This window comes from Cavia porcellus, unplaced genomic scaffold (genome assembly GCF_034190915.1).
Source record: "Cavia porcellus strain 051 isolate PalLab524CR breed Dunkin Hartley unplaced genomic scaffold, mCavPor4.1 scaffold_18, whole genome shotgun sequence".
NCBI classification, from domain to species: Eukaryota; Metazoa; Chordata; class Mammalia; order Rodentia; family Caviidae; genus Cavia; species Cavia porcellus.
In genome coordinates, this window is record NW_026947501.1 from 52,249,589 (window position 1) to 52,267,656 (window position 18,068).

Here is an 18,068-nt window from a genome sequence, read left to right on the forward strand (position 1 = left end):
TGAGGACTCATTCATTACTGGTTTCTTTTATTTATGGAAATCGAGGTTTCAGAAAACAGTGTCCCATACCCTTGAGTCATATATGTGTGTGATAAGGGTCCTAGGAGGAAGTTTTCCACGGCACATTTTATTTGTAAATATTTCTGGCTATTTTAAGTGACCCTGGAAGACCAGGAGTCCACTTAGCTGCTGCATTGCAGGGCAGAGGAAACAGACTTGGTGGGTGTCTCAGGGGAATCCTTTACCTTAAACGGGAGATGCACCCAGGAGGAAAAATTAGCATCAACAACACCCTGTGAACACAGGTCCAATGTGTGCTGCCTCCCAGTGAGGAAGGTGGTAAGTGCTTTGAGTTTCTAAGGTGACCAAGAATACCAGGAAGTGCCAAGCGCCAGCAGGTATGGCCTTCCTGGTCCCTGGAACCCTTGGCTTAGCTTGTACCGCAACAAGGGACCCAGGGCGTTTGGGTATTCAAGTCCTACCCGCTGATCCACTCTGCAGATGTCAAGCACGTTACTGAAGCAACTGCAGAGTGGTTCTGAAAACCATTTGAACAGCAAGGGGAGTTGCTCTCAGGGTATGAAACCCAGGCATGAGCACCGTCCACCTCCATGGCCTGGGGTACCTCATGGCTCCACATTTCTCAAGGGTTTGTGGAATGAATGGAACATAGAAACAGGATCTCCAGAGTCAGAGTCCAAACTGGAAAAGAAGCTTCCTAGGGCGACACCTGGCCCCTTTCTCCAGGGCGACACCTTGTACAAGCCCCTCAGCCCAGGGCTGGAGGCTGCTGTCTTCACCTGGGACCGTCTGTAGCCAACCTTGTGCTTTCTTTTTTCTTTAATTTATGAAATGTGATACGGCATTTATGTTGAAGGGCTTCATTAAGTAGTAGGAGAAAATCATCTTGTCCACCGATGAATATTACTGATCTCTAAGCCACAGAAATATCAGCCAGGTAAACTCCAAAGTGGAAGAAGCTGGGTTACTTTCATGGGCACAGGTAGTGATTTTTGTCATAGTGCAAAGAGAGGAGAGGAATTACCCACGTTCCGTCAGGAACTGCTCTCCCTGGGGGTGGTATTTAAGCCATATTGTGGGTGCGTCCTGGGCCTGCTCCAGATTTTGGGGGTCTGGGGTGTGCTTTGTGCAGACCAGAGTGGAATGGTTAATTCATTCTTACTACTTCTGCTTTCATCCTTCTCGTGGCTGGAGGCAATCCAATTCCTATAAAACAGAGATAATAGAAGTTTAATAACAATGCCCATCTGTTTTCCAAGAGGACCTAATTACTGCTATTTATTACCTTGTGGTGGCAGGTACTTTGCCCAGAGCTCCCCGATGGCTACTATCTCCACACATCCCTTTCAGGGCACGCATTGTAAACTTAGATTATCAAAGTGTTCCTCATGGGTGCACAGCTCTTGCATGGCTTGCCTCTCCCTGCCTTGCCCTTCACTCCCCCTTCCATCCCCCCGCCATGCTCCCTTCCATACTGTGTATTCCCTTCCTGAAGAAATGGAGAACCCTTCACAGGAGAAGGAAAGATGCAGTGGCTTTTGTAATGAACACAGGACCTGATTTGCCAGAGAGGCTGGGCTTTACATGGTCAGGATAGCATGGGTCACTGCTTTAGTGATAACAGAAATTAAATATAAAACAACAGCAGGAGTTTACAGGCAAAAGCTTCCTTCCATTAGAAGGTTAAGAGAAGCTAAAGAAAGGGCTCCAGCCTGACTCCCATGAAGATCAGAGTGACCCACCCACAAAAGGCGGGGAGAACAGTTGTACGGTTTTTGCGGCAGGCTGGATCTGGTCAGTCAGGGCTGACTGTGTAGTCAGGCTGAATCTTGTTGGTCAAGGGTGGATGGTTTGGTTCCCATCAGGGGGCCCAGGTGGAATCCTCATGCCTTCAAGGGCAGTCCCAGTCATGCGAGGCTTTGGAGATGCTGTGGGTAGCTGAATGTGCCCGTAGAGCTTTTATCTTGGTGTCTCTATCTTGATGGGTGCGTGAGATAGGCTAGGTAAATTTATGGCTGATAACCTTGTTTTGCCAACATTTAGACACATAATCCCTGAAGGCTAACATGCCTGTGTGCAGAGCTGAAAAGGATTTATTTGACCCGGGGTTTCAGAAAATGAAGGGCAAAGCTTTGTTTTACTTTTAGTGAGGCTCACACAGTTGCAGGCTTTAGCAAAAACCAGGCTTAACGCCCTGATTGTCTTAGAAAACGTAAATCATGCATTCGGTGAGTAACAGATTCAGAGCCCAGGAGTCTTTCCTGTGTCCTTATGGTGTTGACTATGTCCTGACTGTCTCAACCTGGACTCTGCAAGCTCAAGACCGTATCTGTGCTGCTCAGCACAGAGAAGACCTCTGTCTAGACCTGCTCTGCCATTGTAAGTAAGCTACAGAGAAACAAAACCTGAAAAGTTCACAGTGAAAAAGGAACTCAATAGATGCCCAACCTTGAGATATCTCAAATATTGAAAGTTCCAGGCAAAGACTTTAAAGCAGCTATTAAAACATGTTCCATGAACTAAGAGTGAGCCCTCTTGAAATGAAAGAAATTCTCTGCAAAGAAATAGGGGCTGTTTTTAAAAATAGAAATGTTAGAACTAGAAAAATGAGCAAGGCTGGCTTTATTAGTATCAAACAAAGAAGAATTCAAGAAAAAGGACAGTAATTAGGGATAAACTGGCTTACTACCTAGTAATACTGGTGAATTGATAATGGTGGATTTGCCAAAAAATGAAACAATCCTAAATATGAATGCATCTAACTTTAAAACAGAGGAAACAAGAACTATAAAGTTAAAAAAAAAACATGATGCTATATAGACTTTGATGTTCTTCTCTCAGTAGTTAAGAAAAGGAGCAGACATAAAATTGGGACGAATACAAAGTCTTGGACAATAGGACTTCAGTAGTTCGCGCTAGCTGGTATTTATAAGGACACTCACCAAACAGAATGTTCACAGAGACAGCTCATATTCTGAGTTCTTATTAAATTTAAAAGAATCGAAAAGTTTATTCTCTGTGCACTACACATAAAGAATTCAGTAACATATCTGAGAAATATCTAGAAAGATACCTGAAAGATTCTTGAATATTTGGAATTAAACACTAACACTAAATAATTCATGAGTCAGAGAGGAACCCTAAAGGGAAATTAGAACAATGAATTAAAATAAAAATACATCTGAATTTGTGGAATGCAGATGGAGTTGCACTTATGCAAATTTCAGCTTTTGAAGCAAGGTTTCGAAGCAAGGTTTCAAATCAATGATCTAAGCTTCTGCTTGGAGGAACTAGAGAGAGAGGAGAGAGCTAAACCCAAAGCAAAAGGGAAAGATAATTATAAAGAACAAACATTAATGAAGATAAAAATATCAAAATAATAGAAAATAATAAATCTCAAAATGGTTCTTTGAAACAGCCGATAAAATTGACAAATCTGTAGACAAGCTGACCACAAACCCGATAAAATACTAATACACCCACCTCAGAGGGTATTACTACTGACCTCTAGCCACTAAAATGACAGTGAGGACACAGTCAGTATGAACAGTTCTCTGCACATAAATTTGAGAAATGAGAAAAAAGGTCCATTTCCTTGAGAAACACAAACTAGCACATTTACAAAGAAGAAATAGATTATCTAAATAGCCCTAAATCCATTAAAGAATTTAAATCTTTATTTTAAAATCTCCCAAGGGGGGAAAAACTCACATTGTTCAACTAGTGATTTCTGCCAAACGTTTATTTTATTTAAAGAAAGACAAAACAAAATAGAAAATGGGCAGAAATAGTACATACTTTCAAAGAAAAGCAATAAAGAGTAATAAATCACTAGCTGATGTATACATATTGTCCCCCTATAAATAGTTGTTCAAGGTACACAGTGGAACATATAAATGGGAATTCAACCAGGGAGATGGCAAACAGTTCTGTTCAACTACCCAACAAAAACTAAGTATTATGGCTATCAATCCTATACACTTAGACATGTACACGTTTATCCATATCTTCATTTATGTTGAGACCAAACAAAACATAGCAGATTAAAATCATTCTGAACAAAGATTAATAGTATTGCTGGATTTCACATCATGACACTCCGGAATCAGCACTGGGTACTGCAGTGCCCCTTTCTTTCCTTTAAAGTATTTGTTCATTTCATCATGTGTCATAAGATCAGTTCTCATAAACTGTTTATAGGTTTTACGTAAGCATGAGTCTTAACATGTATTTCTATCCTTTCTATATTAGAGGGAGAAACAGAACAAAGCAGGACAGAACTAAACTTTTTCCTCTAGACACATAAAACTAAAAAGACATATAAATCTGCTGTATAAGGAGTTCTACCATGGTCACTGTGCTGTTTCTTGTTATCATCAACCGAATTGGCAATATCATCAGATAAAGCATAATTGAACATTTAGTACATAACAGGACTAACAGAAATACAACTTTGTATATAGTGTAGAGCTACAAAAATAGGTAGTATTCAAATCAGAATGGATATTGTAGTGAATCATTGTCATTTTCAGTATAGTTGTCTATACTCCTTGACTTGATACCATCAACCTTACACTTTTGAATAAAATCTGTCAATAATAAGCAGCAATCAAACAAGTCAGATTTAACTAAGATCAGTCATGATACAACAGTATAAGTCATACATGGATCCTGATTGAATTAATAGGAAATCAAAGATGTTCACTGTGCTATGTCCTGATATCTTCAGGACAGCTGTCTGTGCTCCTCAGATCCAGTGCTTGTATACAAACTAGGATGGAGCAAGTTCCAACCAAGCAGAGTGGTGTGAGAAATAGGGGTTTTAATTCCTGATACACTATTAGCTATATCTTCTGCTGTTTTTTTTTTTTTGAGGACTATTCCTCCCCTTTACTCCCCCAGAATGAACTGTGTATTTTTGGGTCTCCCCAATACTCACAGTTTTGAATTGGGGGGTAACCTGCTATTTACCTGTTTCCAAACTTTCTCACTCCTGGGCTGGATTTCTAGTTATATTTCTTCATTTATTAAAGCCTGTCTGTTCAACCTATCCATAAATACTGGTCTAGTTACCCTTATTACTCTCTGGTTCCCTATCACATCAAGTTCCATTTTCTCATATTTGTTTTTGGTCCATATAACGTGCTTCAGGCTAATTATATTTCCTATAAAGAGTATCTCGGTGGGCCATATCTCTTGATCCACTCTGCCTGCAATTCTCTCTTTTTTCCCTTAAGTTAGTGTATCTAAGCCATCTGTATTCGAAATTATATCCAACCTTCTCTGACTCATTTCTGTTGAGCTATTTTTCTGTCATTAATTGTCAGTTTGTCTTCTTCATTTCATTTTCTGCTCCATTCATTGTAGCCTCTCTGCCACTATTTCTGGAATCCTGGTACTTTTCTCTCTTTTTAGAATGTCCTGCAGTGTTCTCTGTAGAGTTGAATTGGTGGTTGCAAATTCCTCCAGTTCCTCTTTATCTTGGAAGCACCTTGTTCCTCCATTAATTTCTAGGGACAGTTGTGCAGGATATATCAATCTTGGCTGGAGGTTATTGTCTTTCCAAGCTTGAATTATTTCACCCCACACTCTTCGTAATTTGATGGTTTGTGCTGAGAAGTCTGCTGTAGTTCTGATGGGTGTTCCCTTGTAAGTGATCTGTTTCTTGTCTCTGACAGATTTTAATATTCTGTTCTTATATTGGATTTCTGGAATCTTGATTATTATATGCCTGAGTGTAGTTCTGTTTTGATTGTAGGTGGCTGGAGTTCTGTATGCCTCATATATCTAAGAATCTTTATCTTTTCCTACATTTGGGAGGTTCTCCTTGACTATTTCTGTGAATAGCCTTTGCAGTTCATTTGTTTGTATCCCTGCTTCTTCCTTTACATTCTTAATTCTTAAGTTATAGATTCTCTTGTCATCTTCTAGCCTTTGTATTGTTACTGTTGTTTCCTTGTTATTTTTAAGAAGTTTTTCCTTTCATGCTCCTACATTGCAAACTTGTCCTCCAGTTCAGATAATCTATCCATAGTTTCTTTCAAGATGTTATGCCAGCTTTCAATAGAGTTTTTAGTTTCCTGGTAATCTCTTTGAACCTGCTTCATGTATTCTATGTTTTCTCTATTTTCTCCATCAAATAATTCTCCCCTTTTTTTTTTTGTTGTTGTTGTTGCTGTTCTTCCATTCTACCATCTGTTTTTTCTTGGGAGGTGCTTAGCATTTCTTTAACTATTCTACTTATATCTTGCTGTACTTGTTAAATACTTCACTTTTTGAACTTGTCTATGAGGTTCTTAAGATATCGCTTTATGTCTATTGGTGCCATGCCTGATATTGCATTTTTATGTCCTCATTCTCCTTTGCATTTACCTTTTCTGGATCAATGTTCTCAGGATTGGAGACCAAGGACACTTTCTTGTTGCCTCCTCTTCTCATATTTTTTGTTCCTTCCATAGAGGCATATTTAGGAGGCTCAGTTTCTTTCTTTGTCGGTTTCAGTTTGTGTGAAGCGCACTGACTAGGTGGTCCCACCCACTGCAATGTACTAGGAGGTACAGACCCCGCAGCCTATGCTCAGTCTGCCCCTCCAGGTCAACCTACTGAAGGCTTCACTGCATTAGGTTGCACTGCCAGGTACAGGACCTTGGTTTGGGCTAGCCTATTGGGCCTCAGTCCGTGGTGTCACCCAGGTCAAGCATTCCCTACCAATCCCGTTGAGAGGGGAATATGTGACTGAAGTTACTGCAGCGCCCTGTACTGGCCAGTCTGCCTGGTCCCAGAATTTCCTCTGTTGGAGCCTCTTTGACTATGATGCAGGTACGTCTTACCAACCACAGGTCAATGCAGGTTCCTCTCATCCACCGCAGGTCAATGTAGGGCTCCCCGCCAGTTCCGCTCCCAATTCAGTTCGCCGATTCCCGCTCTCAGAGTATTCCTGTCTCTGGTGAGTTGCAACTAGCAGACTATCCCAGCTGTGCCAATTCAGGCGCGGCAGCCACAGGGTATTCAAGATGTAAGTTTTTTAGGTGTTCCAATTGTAGCACTGGAATTGCATTTCCAATTGGTTTCCATCAGCTTAATTCGTTCCTGGGTCGGCAGGATATATATCCCTCTGCTTAGGACTCTCCACACTATACCATTCCTGGAATCTATGCTGTCTATCTCAGAGAGCCACCATAGCTGCTGTTATCTATCTGCCATCTTTTCTCAGTCTCTCTACCAAACATTTAATGAAGAGCTTAACGCTAGTTACACAGAATCTTATGTGAAAACTATGTGTAAGCAGAAACAAATTCTTCTCATGTCATTCTATGAGGCTACTGTGATTATGATACCAGAATTAAACACAACACAGGAAAATAAAGATGATATCCCTCCTAGTTAAGATGCAGAAATCCTTAATAAAATACCATCAAATTGTACATCACAAGAAAATAGTTCCAGAACATAGAAACATTTATAGGCAGAAATACAAAATTTGAAGTAAGTCCTTATATCATATACAAAATTTAACTCAAAAGGAGATGACATGTGGACTTAAATGTGAAATAAAACCATGGAACTAACCCAGGAAATCTTTGGGAGGTAGGGCTGGGCAAGGAGTTCCTAGATTTGTCGTCAAAACATTATTTGTAAAAAAAAAATCTGATAAATTAGACTTTACTAAAATTAAAAACTTTGAATTTGTAGAGGACATCATTAAGAGTTTGGAAAGTCAGACTACATACTGCAGAAAAATACATGCTCACAACATACACAGTACAGAACAGTATATAGAATACATAATGTATTATCAAACTCAAGACTAAAAATTCAATCAAACCAATTAGGAAATAGGCCAAAAAAAAAAAAAAAAAAAAAAGAACAGGCGTTTTACCAGAGATGATATTTTACAGATAGCAGATGAGCCTGTGAAAAGAACTTCTATATTGTTAGCTCTCAGGGAAGCACAAAACTACGAGATACACAACAACTCTAAAAATGACCAAAACAAAAATTATTGGTCATAACGTGTACTTATGAGGATGCAGCATGAATGAAACTCATTCTATTACAGTGAAGCTCTTTCCATAGGTCAAGTGAGAATGCCCAATAGTACGGCCACTTTGGAAAACATTTGACAGCTCTTTGTAAAGTTAAAAGTACACTTATCTGGTGACCTAGACATCTGACTTCTAGATGTTTATCCTAGGGAAACAAAGTCCAAGTCCAAAGTTTCCTCTCAGATTCAAGGTAAACTCTTAGCTGGGAGCCTCTGTAAAAAGAAAAAATTAGGCCCTGCAGCAGACAATGGCAAAAGGTAAACATTTCCACTCCAATGGGAAGAGTAAGGAAAGGATAGATTAGACCAAAGCAAGACCAAAACACAGCAGGGAAACAAAAACGAAGCAACAACAACAACGAAAAACTCCTGTTCCTGCATGTCCAGCCCTTATGACAGACTGTGGCATGATGTGATTCTCAAAGCCTGAGCAGCCCCATGTCCATAACCTTGTAGGTTGCAGCCCCATAGCATCCCTCTTGGGTGTGCTGAGAATTCCTGGCATCTTCTGGCACATTCCTGGCATCTTCAGTTTCTTGAGGTTCCCACTGCACCTTCAGCTTCTCTCTCACAGCTTCACATACTGCCTGTTTATGGGCTCCTGGCAGGGGCCATGACTCTGTCGTGCATTTTTTCTGGCTTCCCAGGACTAGGAAATCTGTGTAGATGCCTCCATAACCCCATAACTCTTGCATTCTGCATGCCTGAAAAATGAGCACCATATGGATGGCAGCAAGGTCTGCTGCTGGCTGGAGCAGGAACTTGGTCCCCTTGGAACATGGCTGCAGCAGCCTCCTCAAATGTCTCGATGGCTGAGAATGGTGAAATGAATCCTGAGGAACCAGTTCCCTGTGTGGCCCTCTGGAGCAGAGGGCTCAGGAACTGTCTTCTCCAATGAGTCTCTGCACCTTTGAGTCTGTGAGGAGGAGGGTCTTGCTGATTTCTGACTGCCTTCAAACCACCTCTGCATTTTCCTGATGCAAAGTACTTGCCTTCTGTTAAGTGCTAACCCTTTCAGCAGCCACTCTTCCTACAGTCCCAATTTTGCAGGCGTTTCCTCTATGACTAAGCTGCAAATTTTTCAAATGATTCATCTCTGCCATTTGCTTCTGATTCTCATTGTAGATCTGGCTAACAGGAGCTAGCAATGCCCATGCCACAGCCTGAACAGCAGTCTTGGAGGTTAAACCAAATTTTATTATACCCTCTTTAGGTTGTTAACTTACAGAAAACTTTTTTCTCTATCTTAATTATTACTTTTTTTGTAAATCTGTACTGGGGATTGAACACAGGAGGCCTCACATTGGGCTACACCTCTGGCCTGTTGTATCCTTTTTTTTTTTTTTTTTTAAAGATATGGTCTCACTGAGTTTCCCAGGTGTACTTGAGCATGGATCCTCCTGCCTCAGCCTCCCATAATGCTGGGATTAGATGTCCACCACCATGCCTGGCATCTGTCTTTATAGCCTTATTCGTTATCTAAATTTGCACAATGCATGTGTACACTTTTATAAACAAGAAAAAAATTTTATGAAAGGAAAAAGGTTCTTAAAAAGTGCTGTTTCACAGAGGACAGGGTATACTAATGTTCCAGAGGTGCAGGCCTCCTGCTGTCCTGCTATGTGTGACCTTGGGGCAGAGCATCTACTTCATCTTCTCAGCCAGAGGACAAGAGTCACAGGAGGCTCACTGCCTCCCACGCAGAAGATAGCGTCCTCAGAGCTCCCACATTCAGCTCTGTCCCAGCTGTCCAGTGAGGGAGGTCCTCCTTCCACGTTTTACCCAGCACCCTCGGGTGGTCACTGCAGGAGTCTTTCTAAATAAGTGCCTTAAAGCTGAATTTTAATAGGTGCCAAAAGAATAAAGGAAAAAAACGCCAGTCATCAGTGAGTGAGAGTGGAGTGATAGATGCATCTCTGTCATGCAGGAGTGGTTTCGTGTTGAGGATTTGGGGAATGGCTCATTTTAGGTCTTTCCAAGTACAGATAGCACGGTTATGTGGCTCTGGAGACTTTGAGGATTTTTTCCCTGAGGGGTTTTCAGGGTATGTGGGGAATCAAGAGTGCTATATGGTTGGGACGTCTGGGAATAGGGATGAAAACTCTGCTGCTGTCTTGTGCTTGTGTGACTGCATCAACCCACAGCATGCAAGGTCTCTGTAGCATGCAGTGTCTGCACAGAGGGACAGAGCACCGTTCCAAAGACAGGGCTCAGGGCACACGGGGGCCCACAGGCCAGGCTCCCTCACAGTGCAGCATGCCTGGTGGGGAACAGGGCAGCCTTCTTGAGACACTGCTGGTCCCTGCTGGTCCCTGCTGGGCTCAGTGGATGCAGAAATGACAAGATGAGGCCACTGAGTCTGTGGTGTTATAGGCAGATCAGTGTACACAGCAGGAAGGTGCGTTCTGTTAACAATGGAGGAGAGCTGTAATTCACAACCTGCTAGATGCCAGACGGCCAAGTTCATGTCCCCCAAGTGGAAGAATGAATTCCAAGGAAGAACCAAGGCAGGCTTATTGAGAGGTAGCTCCTGACAGACAGGAGGCCTCCTGAGTGGGTGGCCACAGAGAGACAAGAGGGCTCCCGAGTGGTTGGCCACCAGGGTCCTTCGTCAGGGGTCATTTATACAGCAAAGTCACAGAGTGTGGGTACAACATGGGTCACACTGTCATTATTGATCAGATTGCAAGTGTAGCCACTTCGCTAATCCTGATCCAGTAGGGAAGGGAGGCCTGCAGCAAGGGCTGACACCATTGTTAAGCTTGGCTCATCTGTGGCTTTTAAAACAGAAACATTTTGGGGAAGGCAAGGGTCTGGGTCAGCTGTGCACCTGGGCATCGGACACCCATCTGGATTTAAATATAATTAGTTGGGGTGGTGCTAATTACAGTATAATCTCAAGTTGTTGTTTATCTCTGGGAGGCATATAGGCCTGGCTTTGTGTCTATCTTGGGCCTGGCCTCCTTCAGATGCCCATCTACCCACAATTCCAATGCCTGTATTTTTTTCTGCTGACTTCCCTGAGGGCCCAGTCCCTCTCTGACTGTGTATTAATTTCTTTCTAACATGACTGTCTGTCAGAGTGGGACCCTTTGAGGGAATGAATAGTGAAGAGGCTCAAGTACAACCTAGCCCCACTGGGTTTTCTTATCAGACCAGGGGACAAGGGCTCACGGGTGGCATAGGATGTGACCAGAGTCCACATGCTTCCTCAAGTGGGAAAACTCACAGCACCAGCACTCATGAAATCATAGCAGCCGCAATTGAGGGTGCCAGGCACTGCACTGAGCACAATTGTCCCGTAGCAACCCTGGGAGGTGGTGACCATTGAGTGACTTGCAAATGGAGTCTGCTCCACTCAGGCTGGAGGGTGGAGGTGGCGGGCTGTCTTGCAGGATCTTTATAGTTGCATGGGGAAGTACAGACACTGCTGTTTTCCTCATTTTGCACTAAAACTAAGCTTCTAGGCCTTCTTCGTTTTGCCCAGAACACATGGCTAGCCCGAGGCCTGAAACCCAGCCCCCGAGGGCCCAGCGCTGCTCATTAGCTGCTCTGTTCCCCTGGCCCAGGAAGGAAGCCTTCCCGGTTATCACAGCCCAATGAACAAAAGCCCAAAGACAGGGTCTCTTGGAAATCAATGCCTACACTTTATAGCCTTCAAAATAAATCCCTGACGTAGGGGAGAGTGTCAAGGAAGAGGAAGGAATTAGGAGAAGAGAGCCTGCGTCGACTATTCTTTGACAGAATCCCCTCCTTAAATAGCTAAATAGTACAAGTAGTAATAGTTTTCTCTGATTAAAAGCAGTTTGCATTTTGTAATGAAACAGGTTCCTGGGTCTGCAGCGTTTGCTTTCGGGAAGTGGCTTTCCTCGTCTGTGCTCTGGAGACCTGCTTGCTGCTTTTCCTTCGAGGGTGGCAAAGGAGACGTGGAGTTATTGCTCCCTGATCTGAGAAATGCTCCTGGCCTGATGGTTGTAAACTGAGGCTCATTTACCAGCTTAAATCCCTTGTCATCTGGGGAAGAGAAGCTGAGACCTCAGCTGCCGTTAGCTGATCCCCAGGAGATTAAGCCACCTTCCCCTTGAATGTTTATGCTCTGTAGCTGTCCCTTTGTGAGGACTTCTGGCCCTGGAAACCTCCTTTATTTGCCTGTCTTCATTCTCTTCTCCAGCTCTCCACAGGTCGTGTGTAGCATGGTACCCCAAGACACCTGCCCCTAATGTGGGTGCCAAGTGCGGGAGAAAAGGGAGCGAATCAAAGAGGCTGCCAGAAGCAGGCACAGTGGCACAAAGTCTGTGATCCTTGGTGTCTGGGAGGCTGAGGAGGAGGCTGGCCACTTTGAGCTCAGCCCAAGCAACTGAGCAGGTTTAGTGAGACCCTGTCTCAAAGTAAAGTAGGACTACGGATGTAGGTCAGTGGAAAGGCCCTGGATTCAGTGTCCAGTACCATCACCACAGACACGCACACAGGCCACGGAGGCCAGGACTACCCAGATCTGGCCCTGCCTACCTGGGGCAGGGGTGCAGCTTACTTCTCTGAAGCTTGGCATTGTAGAAAAGCCCCTCACCTCTTTCTTGGGTCACTTATGCTGAGGCTCCTTTTGGGATCTCAGGCCTCTGTGAACCAATGTAGGAAACAGTGTAAGGTTTCCTCTCCCTCTTGGTGTCTGGACCCCTGTATACCTCTCCTGCTTCTCCCTACCTATGAGATTGGCCCCAGAGAATGTCCCTGGGAAAGAGTCTGGGGGAACCAGGGACCCTTTTCCCCCATCTGCATTCCTGACAAGAGAGAAGGTGAGAAAGAAGCAGATGCAGACCACAAGGAAAGGTTGACAGGGAAGAAATGCAGGACCAAAAAAGCAAAGAAATGGCTGTGAAAGCTCTTAGCTGTCTGCCTGGTCCAGTGGGTGGTGACACTCCTGTTTGGGGTCACCTTATCATACACGGGCAGTGCCCAGTGGTGCTGCAGGGCTTACTTCTGTTGTTGTGCGAGTGAACATGAGCACCCAGGAATGCACACACATACACGTGTACACGCACACACACACACACACACATGCACACATGCACACATGCATAGTACAGCCGCTCTTGCTAGAAGAAACATTACCTTTTTACTGAGTTCCACCTCCTCCTTGTTTACAAGATTGCATTTCCCTTGAGAGCTGGAAGAGACAGTGACTGCCTCAGTCTCCCGAGGTGTCTGTCAGCCTGGGGCCAGGTCCAGCAGCCCCCTGGATCCCTCTCTGCCGATGTTTAAAGTGTTTCTTGTGGCTCAAGTGGAATGGATTGGAGTCTCCAGGGCCATGCGTCGTGCACAGTGTCAAGCACTAGAGCTCCCTCAGCACTCAGCAGCAACCGTTCTGCTGAATGGTGGAAAACCAGGGTCGGGGATGGGCAGTAGCTCAGTGGCAGAGCATGCACTTGCCTAGCATGCACCAGGCCCCAGGGAGAAATAAAACTGGGATGGACATTTTCTCCCCTGTACACTTAGCCTTGACAGAATTGCCCAGAATATGTTCTCGGCCAAGGTGATTAAGTTCAGAGGGTGTGATTGGTCGGGGTTTGAGGTAATAATCAAAGGACAAGAAAAGTTTGCTTTTTAAGGAAAAATGACTGAGGCCATGAGGACACTATAAAATTCTCCCGGACAGAGCGAGAGATGAGAAATACAGACTACATTAAACACAGCCACCAGGCACCTACTGTGTGCCAGGCAGTTTCTAGGTTCTCTGGATGAGGACTAAAGCATAAAATGAGGTTGTAAACAGTGCCATGCTCCTCAGAGAGGTCGTGCTTGCCCTTGTTAGGTGACAAGGTGACAATGATGTCTTCAGCATACGAGCAAGTCAGGAATTGGGAAGTGTGTTGGTCCCAAATGACAGGGCCCTAATACAGAACTGTTACCTATTTGTGTGTGTATTTTTAGCCACTTCCAGAAAGGGCTCCCTGGGAGGAAGTTAGCTTAAAAATGCATGTTGACTTTAGACAGGCTGTTGCATTTCAACTTTTGTGGTTCAGACAGGAGGCACATAGTCAATCCTTTGATGCATCTTCAGAAAGAAAAAAAAAAAAATCTCTTAAAGAAAAGCCGTGGTTTGGGTAGGGGATATAGCTCAGTAGCATGCCTGCCTGGCAAGTGCAAAGTCATGAGTTTCATCTCTGCTACTCACTCCCCTCCCCCCGCCAAAAAAGAAAAGCAATAGTCTCACTGCAAAGGGCACCCGGACTGCTGTCCCTGAGCCCTGCCACCGTGAGCCAAAGTGATACCGTATTGTGTAGGGGAGGAAGAAAGGGTGAGCTGCAGGAGCAGGGCTGACTTGCATAACCTCGTGCCTTTACCCACAGAGAAGGATCCACCTGAGGCAGCACCAGGTCCAGCAGCTGACGGGCAGCCCACGCCACCCTGGATCACCATGGCCCGCCAGAAGCGACGAGGGGCCCCCGACCAGCTACCAAGTCAGGAAGACAAGCCAGGAACGCGGACCCTGAAGTCGGAAACAGGGAAGCAGGCCAAGGTGCCCGAGAGAGCCCAGGTGCTAAGAGCAGAGCCTTTCTGTTCCTGCGGTTCAGGGGGCAGTAGGGGTGGGAAGCTGACCAGGCCTGGACTGGGACTGGTGTGATGATCGCGTGTCCCCCATGGGCAGCTCAGACACCAGCACCTATGGTGGCTGCTGAGCGTGGCTGAGCTCAATGAAACAAAAACAATTTCGTGCTGAATGATGGGCTCCGTGGCTGGGGCCGTCTGCCTGCTCTTTGCATGCACTGGGCTGGTTAGGGACACAGAGAAGCCAGAATCACTTAGGCAGTGGAGACCACGCTCTGCTCCTTGCCTCCTAGGCAACATAGTCAGCATCTGGAGAAGTTGGATGAGGTTAAAATAAATTCCCCCTCAGACACATAGCAACTGTGTCTGCAGCTCCCTCTCAGCTCACTGTGTGGTGATTGGGGAGCCCGCGCAAGCCCCTACTGGGCTTCTCGTTCCTCCTTGGGGATGCATGGCAGGAGCCTGGGGTTTCTTTCTGCCTTCTGTACTGTAAATAGCTTTCACCAACACATAGTGCTAGAAGCAAGCAGATCTCCAGCTTTGGGGTCCCCTCAGTAGCCAGGGTAATAAGGTGGTGAATCCATAAGTGTGTTTCAGCCCTGTCAGGAAAGCCTGAGTCTGCCCGTTTCCCTTCTTTTACACCCACGCCCGAAGACGGGCACGCAAGCTGGGGGATTTGTAAAGGAAGCGTTAACCCACGCGGAGCATGCATGGTTATGCCAAGTGTCATAAAAGTCACGAAACCATTTCCAAACCTAGCTCATTTGACTGGCACCTGGAATCCCTGCATCCAGCATCTGGGATGAAGGCCATATTGGGGGGACAGGGAAGCCACGATACATATATGGGCCAGGATCAGGCTGAGCATGGTCAGAGCGCCAGCATTCTGCTGCTGGATGTCAGGGAGGGCCACACCTGAGCTCACCCAGGGAGCACCGCCAGCTTGGTGCACCTTGGGAGAGGCCTCTTGTGACTCCTGCACCTGCCTTGTGTCTGTCTCTCTCCAAGTCTCTGTGACTGACAGTGTGTGTCTTTCTTGTGTCCCCACAGGAGCCTGTGAAACAGGTTGACTTTGTCCGCAGCAAATCTTTTCTGATGACCCCTGCTAAGCCCATGGTGACCCAGAAGCAGGGCGCTAAGCTGAGCCTCAAGGAGGGGCTGCAGAGGGGAATCTCCCTGTCCCATCAGAACCTGGGTATGAGATGGGCCTGTGTTCCCAAGCACTGTGGACTCATGGTTCTGGGTGGTTCCTGCAGTCTGGTTTTGCTTTGTTTGTTTTGTTTTGTTGGGACAGGGTCTCACTATGCAGTACAGGCTGGCCTTGAACTCGTTATGTAGACCAGGGTGGCCTGAAATTCATCGTAGTTCTGCTGCCTCGGCCTCCCAAGTGCTAGGATTACAGGTGTGTGCCACCACACCTGGTTCTTTTGTTGTTGTTTGGAGGTTTTGTTGTTTGCTGCTGTTTTGTTGAATTACTTGCCATGTGGAGTTTTTCCCGTGTTTATCCAGACGTAATTCACACACCATACAGCCCACCTGATGCATGTCTTATCTACAGAGTGTACAGCCTAAGCATAGAACATTCCCCTCACACTTAAAAGAAACCTCACAGCCACTTAACATCAATCCCCCATCCTCCTCCTAGATCCAGGCAGCCCCTAATGTACTTTCTGTCTCTGTAGATTTGTATTTGGGGAACATTTCTTATAAATGAAATCACAAAGTATCTGTTCTCATATATCTAACTTCTTTTGCTGAGCGCAGTACTTTTAAGGTCTATTTCTTGTTGGTTAGTTATATCAGTATTTTTTTTATAATGTGCTGGATATTGAACCAAGTCTTAGACCTGCCAACATCCCCAGTTCCTTTCTTGTTTTGTTTTGCTTTTGTTACTGGGGACTGAACTCAGGGTTCGAGGATCTACCCGTCTGATCTTCTAACAGGCTACTTCCCAGCCCTTGTATTTCTTGAATTTTATTTATTTTTCACTAGGGAAAAAGGTACACAACAAGGCATTCACCTTTCTATCCATTTTAAGTGGACAGTGGGGTAACATTAAGTTCATTCACTTGCTGACCCACTCCCTGCATGCCTGCAATTCCACTTTATTTCTTACTCTAGGCACTGCCAGAACTGTTTAAGCTGCTCCTAACCCTTTTTGCCACATAACTTACACGTTGTCTGCCTGACTGTTTTTGACACATTTCCACACTGCTGAAGTTTCTGTTGGGGAACCCAGTTAAGAGCTTGGCCCATATTTAGGGAAGTGCAGGAAGCTGATGTGAACATCCACACTCCTGTCTCCTGTTTCTGCTTGTCCCCCTGCAGCAGCTCAGGCTGTGGCGATGACGGAGAAGGAGTTGCACCAGCTGAAGAGAGCCAGCTACGCCAGTGCAGAGCAGCCCTCCTGGATGGAACTCGCCAGGAAGAAATCTCAAGCTTGGAGCGACATGCCCCAGATCATAAAGTAGGCTGGCAGCACGCTGATGAAGAATGTGTGCTCCCTTGACAGGCCACTTAGTTAAAAACTGCCAATAAATCATGGCAAACAGACTGTGCGACTTAAGATTGATTTTATCACCCAGTTATGACAAGCTCGGGAAGAGGAAGGAACCAAGTGAAGCGGAGAGAACAAACAGCCATAACCCTGGACCAGAGGGGCCCCAACAAAAACCACACCAGAAAAAAAATTCAGGAAAGAGTTCCCATGCCCAGGGGCATGAATGCAAGCCTGTTAGAACTCCCTGTGAAAAGAAGCCCCAGACAGAGCCGAAAAATGGAAGTGAAATGTGGATTTATAAATCAGACACCCCAAAAGACCCAAACCGAAGCCATCCCAGGAGTGCCCACATTTGTGCTTCTGCTGAAGATCAGCCTGCACCTGACCACTGTCTTGCCTGTCTTCTCCTTCTGTGTTTACCACTAGGCATGACATTTGTGATAAAACAGGGATGCATTTTCTAGAGCAGCTATACGACGACAATCAGGTTTCCTGAAGAGAGCCACTCTTGAGGAGGAGAGGAAGGAACGTGGCAGGGTTCATCCATCCATAGACTGTTTCCAAAAATAATTTTTAAACTTTTCCACTCAGCGTCTGTGTCCTCAACCTTTGCACAATGCATCGCCTGTTTAATAAAAGGTTTCAAACATGTCTTGGCTCTGTGTGCAAATGTTATTTCTGCTCACAGAGTATCCTGCATTGTGGCATTAAAGGCAGAGTGTAAAGTTTTTGGGTTAGTTGGGCAATTGAACTTTTTGAGGTTCCTCCCCCCAATTTTTTTGTTGTTCATTTTTGGAAGACAGAAGGTAACAAGTTTTTTTGTTTTTTTTCATGTACGTGGTACTACATGGTAAAAATACAAAATTTCCTAGAAGTTATGCTTTAGCATCTGATTCACCTAATCTGCACTTTTTACTTGAAAACCAGGTTATGGGTGCAGTGTCTACAATGAACCAC

The 18,068-nt window shown here is 44.9% G+C and overlaps 1 protein-coding gene across 5 annotated transcripts in view; it reads left to right on the top strand.

The window, feature by feature from the left end:
• The window catches only part of Cracdl (CRACD like), a 122,299-nt gene extending 104,537 nt beyond the window's left edge, over positions 1-17,762 (top strand). For all 5 annotated transcript variants that reach the window (XM_063229897.1, XM_003471693.4, XM_063229896.1 and 2 more), the window contains 3 exons: positions 14,413-14,600; positions 15,662-15,806; positions 16,940-17,762. In XM_063229897.1, the coding sequence (XP_063085967.1) occupies positions 14,413-14,600; positions 15,662-15,806; positions 16,940-17,082 (476 nt within the window). In that variant the 3' untranslated portion in view covers positions 17,083-17,762. The remainder of the gene's footprint in view (positions 1-14,412; positions 14,601-15,661; positions 15,807-16,939) is intronic.
• Positions 17,763-18,068: the final 306 nt, after the last annotated feature.